Source organism: Alnus glutinosa, chromosome 10 (genome assembly GCF_958979055.1).
Source record: "Alnus glutinosa chromosome 10, dhAlnGlut1.1, whole genome shotgun sequence".
NCBI lineage: Eukaryota > Viridiplantae > Streptophyta > Magnoliopsida > Fagales > Betulaceae > Alnus > Alnus glutinosa.
This window is the reverse complement of record NC_084895.1, coordinates 28,756,801-28,770,373: the sequence shown is the minus strand read 5'-3', so window position 1 is coordinate 28,770,373 and position 13,573 is coordinate 28,756,801. Positions and strand designations below refer to the sequence as shown.

The window sequence follows — 13,573 nt, the reverse complement described above, 5'->3', positions numbered from 1 at the left end:
AAAAAAATCAATATACTTTAGTCTCTTCAACCAACGGTCATTTTTTATTTAGCCCTATGAAACTGAAAGATGTGACACTTAGGTTTATCAAACTGCTAGACTAATCTTCTTCTTTTTTAATTAAAAAAGAAAAAAATTATAATCCCATCCCTTTACTCCTTGATGTGGCACAAACCATTTGCACCATCTTTGGTCGGCCACCACCCCCAACTACTCAATTTAGTAGTGGCGCCTACCAATAAGAGAGTTTTTTATATTTTCTATAAGACAATAACTATTTATGATTGATAATCGTAAATTGTGTAACTCTTAATTTCTTTAAGCTTGCATATAATAATAACCGCATTATTTAATTTTATATATTAGATTTAGATAGAAATCCAAAATACCAATTACCTCGTATGCAAATAATAACTGAATTTAATACCCGCAATAACCGCACGGATACAAATAGTAATCGCATGACACGAATGCGAATACCTAGAAATAATAACCACATTATACATATACAAATATTGTTAATAACCGCGTCCCATCCACATTTTTACCCCTAGTGACAGCACGACATTGTCACATTAATTAAATAAATAAATAAATAAAAATTGAAAGATCTTGCGTGGCTGTGTCATGTAAAAGGGTGGGTAAAATAGGAGGAAGGCTGACATTTTCCTGAAAAATGTGAAATAAGAATTAGCCATTTAGTCAGATAACAAGTAATGGCTATGCTACTTAAACAAGGCACACAACTAAGACAAAATGTTCCAGGTACAAGTGAGATTAGAGGTCAAGCTACTAGCTTATTATTAGACTGAGGGCGCGAAATGTTGTAGTATAATACCCATTTGGCAACTAACATCTTTTATTAAGAGGCATCCAATACAGAATGATTTGTGTAGTTCCACTTTACATTTATCGCACAAAGTTGGTCTATATCAACCAAATTTGAGGTTGGTCAATAGAGCACAACAACGCTCTTTCTAACTAAACTCAAAATTTGTAAGGGGGAACTCAAATTTCCAAAAGGTTAATTCATTTTCATCGTAATCTGACAAAAACAAGAGGGCTGACAACTGATTGTCCCTTCATTTGTTGCAAAATCCAGGCCTGTTCAGACTTTATTACAGACTAATTGATGCAACACACGCCATCAATTTTCAAGGTGACGCTGCCTTCTTGCAATAACTGTCAAGCCAATCCATTGTAACACTTTTTGGCCTCTCAAGGGGCAATCCAAGAGCTCGGTCCCATATCAGCTGAACATCACAAGGGAAAAATACAATTGAAATCAACTCAAAGGAACATTTGTGAATAACTGAAAATATAAAGTAGGGGCAAATCGAACCTGTGAGCCAATCCCGATACTTCTTGATACACCAAAAAGGACAGTAAAATATCTGCCCACGGTTAATGTTGAAACACATCATCATCTCTCTTTAAAAGTAAAAATGGCCCAATGAAAAATAATCACAGCTCAAAAAGTTCCAAAGGTAAACAAAATATCATACCTTGCTTCGGTTAAACCAAAATGGTTCAGCAGCACCCCACTATGAGCATCAACATTGGGCCATGGGTTTTTGACCTACAACCATTGCAAAATCCCAAATGCATTCAGCATTAAATCCCCATTTAGCTTGATTAGAAGAAACCATAGAATACTGATGATCTTGAAGAAAAATATTTCAATTCAGCAAATAGCTTGCAAGTCAAAGCTCTACTTTTCCAGAAAAAAAGAAGGAAAAAGTCGCTCCAACTTCTAATAGGAGAGACATGACAGACACAGAAACATAGATGGGGAGGGAAAAATAGGAGCATAGGTTGGACCACCTAAGTGTACCATTTCATTTTTTAATGGGTTTTGCAATCACTTTTACAATATTTACACAAACACAAACAAATATATTCTTATGTATACTTTCACAATCAGTTGATGGGAAACTGCAATACTTCGAAAATGTGGAGGTTGGCTCTTTTGTGCTTAATGTGGTGTCTTTGGAGAGAGTAGAATGTTAGGAGCTTTGAGAATCATGAGACTGTGTTGTTAGAGCAGAAGAAGAAAATGATACAATCCCATTATAAATATATGGAGATTAGCATGGAATTGTTTGTTTGTTCAAATTTTTCAGAGTTTTTGCCTTTTTGGAATTTTGTTCTTTTTCTATTCTTTAGGGGTTCTCTTGTATAATTCATGTGTACTAGGGTTGCGCCCCAATACGCTTATAATGAATTTGCATTACTTATTAAAAAACAAAAAAACAATTAGCTATTAATCTTGATTTAATTAGTTGACTTTGAATTTCAACCACATTATGACATTACAGAAACAAAAGATAATCTTATGGAACCTTCTATCATGTCTAAAAAGTTTTTCCCATATCTCCTGCTCTCAAGATTATTTCTACCTAAATATTTGTGAAAGACAAATAATAATGTGCATTCACTGAGTTTCAGTAACATACGTATCAGTCGATGTATTTTGTACTCACAGCAAACATTAGCAAATTACCTTGCCTAGCTCAGTAAGAATGGGAGGCACGACTTCATAAAGCTTGGAAACCTGTGATAGTCAATGTTAGATTAGCTCATTAAGAAATCAAGTACCAAACAAAATGCATGTGTGCCATTATATGGTACACCCTAGTTAAGGTTCCATTATCAGGGTATGAGGAATAACCAGCTGGAACAGCGGATCATCAGGCAAGTGCTTCAATGCAAACTCTCTCTGACATGTGTATCTTGGATCCGTCTTACGCAAAACTCCATGCCCAAATCCAGGAACAACCTGCAAATTCACAAAAGAAATAACGTGAAGTTGAGATTAAAAAAAATAATAAAAAATAATTTCAGCAGTTTGTCAGACCAAGACTTCCAACAACCCAAAAGAAAAATTAAATAAAAAATAAAAAGACCTCAAGTAGTAAGTAATTATTAATACTGCAACTTTCGCTCCCTCCCTCCCTCCGTTGACAAAATGATGCAGGATGAGAAAAGAGTTTATACACAAAAAAGGATTTTGACAAACTCTTACATAATCAGCAGCACAAATACTAAACTTGAATATGCAAAGTTACCACAGTTACCTATTCCATTTCAGTAAGCATTTTGTTTTCCTCCCTAGAATTGAATATCTTTATTTGATGAAAAGGAACCCTTGCAAAGCAGGGCCACTTCGTATACCCATACTCTTGTCAGGTAAACCTCGGATCCATGCAAAGCGCCCCCTCTACATGGATCGGGTAATACTCTGACTTTGCCAGCGGGCTGGCCCCAAGAAATTGTTTACACTTAAGGGGATTCGAACCTTAGACTTAATGGAAATGCCACCAAGACCAAGGCCCTTACCACTTGAGCCAACCCCTTGGGGTAACTAGAATTAAATATCTTAATTGACTGAAAGAGAAACTGCTGAGCATATATGGGGCATTTTATGGATTAAGCTGTAAATCCAAAGCAGCACTACTATAAAGTTGAATAGATCCAATCTCAAAGAAGACTAAGTGAGAACCATGAAATAATTTTTTGAAGAAAACAAATTCAAGGCAGAGATTCTATTGAGAATGAAAAAATAAATAAATCATCTATACAACGTGTATCAAAGAGATTTTCCTAAAAGTTACACACGAAGTGTCAAAAAGATTGAAAATTAAAATATTTATAAATAAAATAAATAAATAAATAAAAACATCTAACCAAGGCATACACAAGATTCTCCTAAAAGTTACACATGAAAATTCAAAAGATCCATAAAATTTATAGAAGGAATATGAATGCTGCCAAAAGTAGTCATCCAACCATACAGTTGAAGATGATGAGATATAAAAAAGAAACTGATACAGCGTCAGCAACAAGATTGAAAATTAAAAGAAGAAAAAAAAAATTGCTATGAAAGACAACATCTATACAAGGTGTATACAAGAGATTCTACTAAAAGTTACTCATGAAAATTCAAAAGATCCATAAAATTTAAAGAAGAAAACACGAATTCTGCAAAAGCAGCCATCCAACCATACAATTGAAGATGATGAGATATGAAGAAACTGATATTGCATCAATAACAAGACCGAAAATTTAAAGAAAAAGAAAAAGAAAATTTGTTCCATAAGACGAATGAAGAGCTATTCTCTTGTTCGGTGCGGCCATTTGGCATTTGTACTTTACATAAAGACATAGGAAGATGGAAGAGGTTCAAATAAACATTTATAGTGGTTGAAATAACCACCAGCAAGATATGCTGCAAATGGCCTGAAATTTAAATGAGTGGGAACTAGAGACTTTCTTTCTACTTTCAACATAAAACTGTATGCTAGACTGGTTATGGAAGAAACAGAATAGAGTTTTTAACTAGAATTACAACAAATAAGTGAGCAGAACCATCTACATGTAGTTCAATTGTCAATGCCAACCCAGATAAGCATGTGCTATGCTAAATTAAAACTGATGACTAAAGAGCAATAATGTTATAATATAAATTAAATGATTAAATTCATTCCTTCTTATCAGCTTAAGTTTTGGAATAAGTGGTGATTTAACAAATAACTCTTAAGAAAATATTTACCTTGCCACTTTTTAAGGTTTCCCAGACATACTTTTTCAACTGTTCTGTGGTTATGATCTCTCCACACTCATCTACTACAGATTTGATCCATAGAAGAACTTCCTGCAATCACAATATCATGGAAATCAGCAGGGGAAAGGCAATAACAATCATCTGCGAACAGAAAGGAGATCTAACCCCACGATCAGAAATTAGGAAGTGTTGCTAGACTAATCAAACTAGACATGATACAGCCAAAAGACTGAAGCAATTATGATATTTAATCCTGCTACTGCTAACTAAGTTATACAAAATGCAAAACAACCATATTCTCTTGATACATAATAAACATATTAAGAAAAAGTAGGTACACGATTTTTTTTTATAAGTAAATATTTTCATTAAACATTTTGTCGTTCGATTTTTATTTCGAAAAACCTGATTTTTTTAATGCTTATCTAGAAGAAATAAACCTATGAAGAAAAAAGAAAACACCCAAGTATACATGCAGTATACAAAAGTTTTTCCTAACCATTATAATCAAAAATTTTAAAGGTCATAACAATCTGAAAAAGTATGTAATATGCCTAATATAGTCATCCAATCACAGAACGATCTCAAATATCACAGTAACATGTATCTTACGGATATCCATCAACAGAATAAAGCATCATTAACAAAACCTTTTTTTTTTATAGGTACATCATTAACAAAACTACCATGAATGTGAATATTAACGGACCTTCAATTCACATATTTAAAAGTTATCCAGCTAAATTTGATATTGATATAAACAAGTCATGAAGCTTTTTCTAATTTCATTGAGAAGTTAGCAGATCCATAACTTTTTTTTTGGTCTTTAAGAGAATAAAAGTATAGATACTTCCATTTCAAAAAATTTACCAAGAATATACAATACTCCAGATACATAAATACATGCATATGCATGTGTCTGTCTGGCATTATTATTTCAACAGGTGAACTAAGCCAAGTACAGATTTGACCAGACACAAAACAAGTAGAGCTCAAACAGGTCTCCGTGAAATTTGGTCCAGCTTCAGTGCTTTACCGTAAGTTCAATCAATTAGGTTGGCTAATCTATGACCCAAACAAAGGCTTAACTTTCTTGTTTCACCCTTAGAATTTCAGAACAAGTTTTTACTAGAAGGCACAAAAATATTATACAAGAACATACAATGAAGATATGACAACAGTATGTACAGTGAAGTATACAATCGACATCTTTTGAGGTACGAAGAACCTATGAAGTTATTGCCACAGTATATACAAGTAACATTAAAGATTATTTGCATTAACCTTGAAGTACAAGCATGTGTAACGGATATAAGAGATAAGGGATATAAATGTAATAATGAGCTTAGTTGTTAGTTAGTTAGTTAGTTAGTTAGAAGGTATATGAGGTATAAAAGCCTAAAAGGAGTATAGAGATAGTTATCGAAAGTGTTGAAGTGTTTTCTTAGAATTGTAGTTTTTGGAGCCTTTGGGTTGAGCTCGAATCACCCATTCTTGGAGCCCGACTAAGCTCGAATTAGTCAACCTTTTATCAATTTCAATATTCAGTTTATCCATTCCATTCTTTCATTCTACAAATCCATTAATATCCATTCCAATTTCATATCAATTTCCATCTAAATCATAGAAAATATCCTATAAATAAGAAAGTTCATTACAAGTGAGTGTTACTTAAGGATATTTCTTGTAATTTTCTATAAAGAATAATGAATTCAATGGATGAAGGTTGTATTGAAAATCAATGGAAATGGAGAATTACAAGTATGATCTGATTCGAGGTAGATCGGACCTCCCATTATCACTAATCTAATCGCTAAGCTATTCAAGAACTAATCACTAAAGCTAATGCAAGATCATAACAATTTTCATCCCTTTCTCTAACAAGAAGCAGCCTTTTATACAATTCTCCTCAACCCAACTAACTAACTGAATTGTAACAGTCGCTCAGCTCAATTGCAGTAACCAATTCAACTACTAGCATCCCATGGCCATTGTGAAAATTTTTGAGAGGCCTTCTGATGCGGTGAAGTTGTTTGATAAAAAGCTAAATAGGAAGTTCCTTAATGGTGTCTTCTTTCATTGGTGTGGCAGATGGAGTTTTGATCCAGGTCGAATTCCTCAATCAACCCAAATGGAATTGTTCAGCAACTTTAACTATGGAAAGAAGAATCTTGTATGGGTTGAGAATCTCACATTGATGGTAAAGCCGAAGCAGAAGGTGGTGATCAGTCAATTTGTGTTTCACTATTTGACTGAAAATGGTGTTCAAATTGTGGTTTTCAAACATAGATGGAGATGGAAATTTCATTCAGACGTTGGAGAAAGGGAAGTCTGAGAGTTGGTAGAAGCTTCATGAAGATGATAGATGTGTTTGATAGTTTCGACAAATGGAAGAGATAAGTTGAATTCAAAGTCAAATTGTACATTTATTGTCTTGATTTTGTAAAAGTAGATTCTTGTTGAATCTCTACATTTTATTTTATTTTTTATAAGTTGTATCATCTCTACATATTGACAGTTACCAATAAGTATTATTAAAAGAAAAAGAAAAAAGGAAAGATGTAGCAATTTCTTCTAGAAGAAAAGATAATATATAATGTCACAACAGAAGATATCATACCTGATTAGCCAAACCATGGAGTGGTCCAGCCAAACCATTTAATGCAGCAGCAAATGAAAGGTAAGGATCTGAAAGTGCACTAGCAACCTGAATTCAGTTTGACATCAACTGAACATCAGCATTTAGCAGGATAAAATGTTTAAGATGAACAAAAAAAAAGGTCATAAAATCAATGAATATCACAAGTTTTAGGACTGATAAATATATTTTGGGATTCTTATTACATAACTCCAGTATAAGTCAGAAAATTCTGCATTTTAAGAAACGCCATAAAATAAACACTTCAAATAAAATGCTCAGAAAAAAAAAAAAGGGTAACTTACCAGGTGGCCAGTGTGAGCACTGACATTGCCACCTTCATGATCACTGCAAAACAATTTTGTATGACATGTTAAAGTCACCTGAGTGTTCTCTGTATACCAATATGTTATAGTGAAGATGAATCATATAAAGTGATATCAAATGTAATCTATGTCATGTTTTAGAAGAAATAAATATATACAAACCTGTGGATAGTGACATAAAGCCTCATAAGCTCTTGCATTTTGGGACTATCAAACCCCAACATGTGCGAGAAATTTCCACCATAATCCAGTGAGTCATCCAGCGGTATAAATTGTCCATCTTTGTATATCCTTCACAGACATACAAACAAAATTAATCTCAATATGATATAAGACAATTCAAAAACACTATCAAGTAAAAAGTCCGTGGAGACTGGTCAGATATAGACATCTATCAAGTCCAAAAGCTACTTAACCAAAAAAAAAAAAATACAGAGAGAATAGGGGAGAGTCGCACCCATAGGGGGGAGAGAGAGAGAGAGAGAGAGAGAGAGAGAGAGAGAGAGAGAGATCCATGTCAAGAAGTCAATGATTATGTTTGACCATATACAGGCCAAGTTCGTTTCATTCGCAAAGATACAGATACTTCGTTTGTAAGAAACAAATTTCACCTATGCTTGCATTTAATCATTTACAAAAGCTTTTATAACCCTAACCCTTAGTTTACATCATTCTAGATCCAGTCCAAAATATACTTACCAAAAAAAAAAAAACAGACCCAGTCCAAAACGCAACATAAATCAGGAATCAAATCCTTACTGACCTGCGATACACATAAGCAGCCACAACTGGCACTCGAGCAATCAAATTAAGAGAGTCTTCGTATGTTGGCTCCCAGTACCTAGAGACAAAAGTATCGACATGCTTGTGTAACTTAATAGGTCAAATAAGAAAAACATACACAGTTCAAAGAACATTACTTTGATCTATGAATTCCCTTCTCATATGCCTTCTGGAATTCACTCTGAACCTGAAGACAGTTTCAAGTCATTGAATACTTGTAAGTTTCTCGTCTACGTTCAGAAACTCAACAAAACCAACCAAAAGTTTAGAGAGAAGTCAATTTATCATCTTCCAGTTTAATTATTGAGTTTCCCATTACTTCATTTATGAGTTTCCCTTTATAAAGAGAAGAATGAAAAGCAAGGAAAAGAAAACTAATATCTACTCCAAAATGAAACTACACAAGATAAGCAGCTCATGAAGAAGAACCCCAAAGAATCATAAAGATTGAGCAATAGCTCTAACACATGAAATTCTGAGGTAAGAAAATTGGCCTTCATCACATAGACCACTACTTCATTTATGAGTTTCCCTTTATAAAGAGAAGAATGAAAAGCAAGGAAAAGAAAACTAATATCTACTCCAAAATGAAACTACACAAGATAAGCAGCTCATGAAGAAGAACCCCAAAGAAGCATAAAGATTGAGCAATAGCTCTAACACATGAAATTCTGAGGTAAGAAAAGTGGCCTTCATCACATAGACCACTAAGATCAAGCAAAACAAAAACACATCAGAAGCTGCAAGAAAAATAGAAACTCTTCTAATAAATTTCAGTTGATTACCCCTGAATCAGAGAGCAATCAAGTTGGTCCTTTATAAACTCTCTTTGATGAAGAACGATAAAGAAGGGTTTCAAAATTACTATTTGGGGAAATGAATTGAAAAAAGAAGCCCAGAGATTCTATAGATAAGGAGGAAATCAAAGATTCTATTATGATGTTGCAACAACCAGAGTCAAACCAAATGCTCGGTTATAGTGATGCAAATTTTAATTGACAGAGAAGAGGCTGACTTACAAAAGAACCAAAAAAGTAAAACATTAAAAAAAGAAATTATGTTCAGAAGTCCATTTATCAACCTGGAGGGCCATAACACCCGTTGCAAACTGAGTCATTGGATGAGCTGTAACAGGTAGAGCATCAATGGCCTTGAATGCATAATCTGCAACCAGAAATGATGCACAATGAACTTGTTTGCAATGCGCCTGACGACAAGGGAGCATTTTGAGTTGAAAGTTGGCAGAGAAACTTGAGTGAACCCAGCACAATAGATTTCAAGCCGGAAGGATTGTATATATAAAATGAAAATAACATACATGCTGTAATAAAACGCTCAGACGTAGTCATTCCTGGTTGTGATGAAACTAGCACTTGGACTTTTTTCTTATCATACATTAGAAAGAAATATTTAAAAATAGAACAGGTTCAATTAAGGATTCAGCAATAACGTTGTGGTGTTTTGATGATGATTAATATAAAGAATAATGCAAATGCACTCAATGAAAAAGATATCATCCCAACCACTTGGGGTTGACTTATTACCGAAGCTATCAGTAGAAAATCGAGTTATGACCATTTGCTATTCTATATAAGTATAACTAAATTATAATTAGTTCAATGTAAGAAAATACGCTACAGAACCTGGAACGCTTGCACGACTTCGCAATTCCTTGGATAACGCATCTACTTGCTCTTTGCTTGGTACCTGAGAAAAAAAAATGTTGGGAGTACACCAAAACCTTTGAAAACATTAAGGTTATATTTGGATGTAGTCTTGCACAAGTCGAAAAACTCAAGAATTTTTTTTATGAATAAAAAAAATATATTTTTTTTAAAAAAAACTACTCCCGAAATTTTCAAATTTTGAATTTAAATTTATGGAAATTTCAATTCCATTAAATTTTCATTATTTGGTTGAGTATATTCAAAAATTAAAAAAGTACATAGATTATGCTAGTTACAAGTTACAATGATGATGGTAATGACTCTGGAAATAACTCGACGATGGTGTTTGAACGGTGTTGAATGGTGTCATGGTGGAGGTGGTAGTGATGGTGACAGTTTTGCTCGCACACCTTTACATGTAACTTCCCCTATTTTCTAATATGGATTGTATTCTCCATATATCCTTTTGATAAGTATATTCTCCATATATCCTATATATCCTTGTGTTTTGTCTCAAACATAAGAATCACACACCTTTCCTGTCAAAAGAAGCCAGAGCAGACCCTCAGGCAAGGGTTCTCCTTCGGGCTTTGCAGCTGGTAATAACTTCTGACATTCTGGGATTGACAAACCTCTAAAGCGAATTCCCTGTAAGATCAGAAGCCAACCTTTCAGATTTATAACAGATAGAACTTGAGTCATGTCCAATATTTCATCAATTAATCATTAAAATTCAAGCAAAAGAAGATATATACTTCAATGAAATTCATCATGAAAACGATCAAGATTTGGTAATTGAAAGGTATACCTCATCTGGGTCAAGTAATGAAGTTTCCCACAGTAACCCTGTCATTCCTCTCATTCCACCAAGCACCTTGCCAATTGTGATAAACAAATAAATCAATGAGAAGTTACAAAAATACTATTATATCTCGTTTCTGCCATTGATATTAGATAGAAGCAATAGAATGAACACAAATGTTACAAAAGCATATGTACCATATCAACGGTGATATTTCCAAGTTGAACCTTTCCATGTTCTGCCTTAAATTTCTTCAGGCGCTCCTGTAACCAAATAAAATTAAAAAAACTGAGAAAATGAACTTATAATGAAGATTATTTCAAAAATACTTTACAAGCCATGATCACGAGCATGATCATTTGTAGCATATTCAACTAGTCTAGAATTGTAACACCAAAACACACTCTAGTCTGATACAGGTTGAATCCTTAGCAATGAAAAGGGAAAGGATTCTTAATTAGCTCTCTCATCAAACGCACATGCCATTTACAGCACTACACAAAATGCAAGAATAGGAGATCAAACAGATACACACGTTGTATCACAACTGGTACTCAAAAGCAGAAAACTGAAAACAGAAGAATACTACTAATAAAAACCTAACAAGTTTATTGGACAAGAGGGGAGGGAACAGGAATATGAGTTACAGTCAAAAGTAAAAATTGGTAACACAAACCTGTTGCTCAGGAATCAACTCCTTCAACTCAGAATGAAGGTCCTGTTTGGCAAAAATGACTAGTATGAGCAAGGTTATGGTAGAGAACGTTTCAAAAACAAGCAATTACTTCCAAATACAAGCAAGCGTTGACCAATAACAACCCACAAGATATGCTCAAAAGCTTTACCACTTTCATACACTAGCATGTAGATAACTTTTAACAGTCAGAGCAGTTTTCGTAAAGCAGTGGAAAAACAAGTAAAATACATAGCGGTAGAAGGACAACCTGAACAAGTAGAATCCAGTTCAAATGGGTTTTCAGAAGTAATCCTAGGTTTAGAATCAATTGCTGTGTATTACTGTACCCTAATATGTACCATATTATTAGTTTTCATGATTTTCTTGATATTTTTTATTAGTTGTCTCTCTTGTATACTTCCTGTTTATTTGGGGTACTTCGCTTTTTTTAATGAAATTTCGATTACTTGTAAAAAAAAAAAAAACATATATATAGCATACGGCAACCAACTGGGTCTAAGGAGCAGGTTGCAAAAATACATCAACTAAAGGCACTAAAAATTGATTCAGCCTCAAATCATTACAGTATTAAATAGCAAAAAATTGCATGAAACACACATCATACAACCGGCAATGCTTCTTAGTAGGAAAAGTTGAGATGTTAATTGTAAATGAACTCACAAAAATAAGAAACGAGAGAGAGAAAGAAAGATTACAAGATTAGAGGAGCTCTGTATTTGGAGCCATCTAACGGAACTCTTGAGAGTAGACTGCTCGCCCTGCAAATTCAAGTAATCTTCAACTTCCATTTCAATCAAATTCGAAGAAGTGCTAGCACAATCAATCTGAAATATCTCTCAATCCTCGTGGCAAAGGAAAAAGAGAAACTTACAATGCGAGAGCGCAGCTTGGAAAGCAAAGACACGCCTCTGAACATCACTCTCTACGCTAATCTGCGCGCAAATAGATTAAGAGAATTCGCATAAATAATCAGAATAAATCTCCATTCCAAAAAACAAAAGATCGCGGAGTATTCTGGGGTTTTGAGGGATCATTTGCGATCAAAGATGATATGATAAAATTAATAGCAGTATTAGAGACGATTTGCTAAAAAAAAAACGAAGTACGGTGCTAGCATATAGAAACGGTTGGAAATTTGCAAAGAAGAACAAAATGGAGAATTCCGGAAAGGAGACGTACCGATGGCCGAAAAGTCAGAGAATGCTGTCTCTAGGTAGAGAGATCTTGTAAATATATATATATATATATATATATATATATATATAGTGGTTGGAGCAGTAAAAATACGAATAGAAATAAGTGGTTAACTTAAGCCTATACAATGGAGTAAACAAATCACCTCCTGTTTTGCTATTTATATCCAGTTTGCCCTTCACAATAGTGCTGACCAAACGCAATGTTCGATTCCTTTCGAATAATATATTTCACGCAATCGTCACGTAAATATCCAACGAAGTTAACGCAGTAAAATTTAATAACTATTAGATTTTTTTTCAACAATAATTGATTCAAAAATTATTAGATTCTACGACATCAATTTTGAGAGAGATTTATATGGCATATAGCATTACTTCATGAATATATTAATCTGAATAGCTAATTAGAGAGACTCTTAACGAAATCTATTTATCTAAGTTGGTGGTTTCCTGCTTTTGAAAATTTATTTAGGTTGTCCAAACACTTTGTTAATATTTCTCTCATTTATTGGCTAAATTAGTTACAATTCAATAACCAAGTTACATTTATCTATTAAAAAGAAAGAAAAAAAAGTTACAGCCAATCCGTACTGGTATTATTCCATGGCAGTATGCATGTGACCTTGTCGTTCTTAAAGTCATGAAAAGGGATAGTTCGAAGAAAGAAAACACACGCAAATGGGCATAAGGGTACCATCGTTATTCAAGGGGAATGCAATGGCAAAGCAAAGCCGCCTAACCACGAGTCAAAACTCGGCGCTAATTAAAAAAAAAAAAAGAGAGAGAGAGAGAGAGAGAAAATACTTGTCGGTGGGTGTAACGAAATTGCATGTGTAAATGGCAATGGCGACTGAATTACGAGCCAGTTGCCGTACTTTGACTTGTTACGTTTTGAAACTT

The 13,573-nt window shown here is 33.9% G+C and overlaps 1 protein-coding gene across 1 annotated transcript; it reads right to left on the bottom strand.

Annotated features, from left to right (window-relative positions):
• Nucleotides 1-841: 841 nt before the first annotated feature.
• On the bottom strand, nucleotides 842-12,718 carry LOC133879663 (citrate synthase, mitochondrial). Its single transcript, XM_062318323.1, has 20 exons — nucleotides 12,657-12,718; nucleotides 12,349-12,409; nucleotides 12,173-12,235; nucleotides 11,457-11,498; nucleotides 10,978-11,043; nucleotides 10,787-10,852; nucleotides 10,513-10,626; nucleotides 9,955-10,018; nucleotides 9,393-9,475; nucleotides 8,449-8,498; nucleotides 8,292-8,369; nucleotides 7,691-7,819; nucleotides 7,508-7,550; nucleotides 7,185-7,271; nucleotides 4,553-4,654; nucleotides 2,672-2,779; nucleotides 2,504-2,554; nucleotides 1,506-1,579; nucleotides 1,343-1,394; nucleotides 842-1,253 (listed from the first exon to the last, which is right to left on the bottom strand). The coding sequence occupies exons 2-20, from the start codon at nucleotides 12,391-12,393 to the stop codon at nucleotides 1,155-1,157; spliced, it is 1,416 nt and encodes a 471-aa protein (XP_062174307.1). The 5' UTR covers nucleotides 12,394-12,409; nucleotides 12,657-12,718; the 3' UTR covers nucleotides 842-1,154.
• Nucleotides 12,719-13,573: the final 855 nt, after the last annotated feature.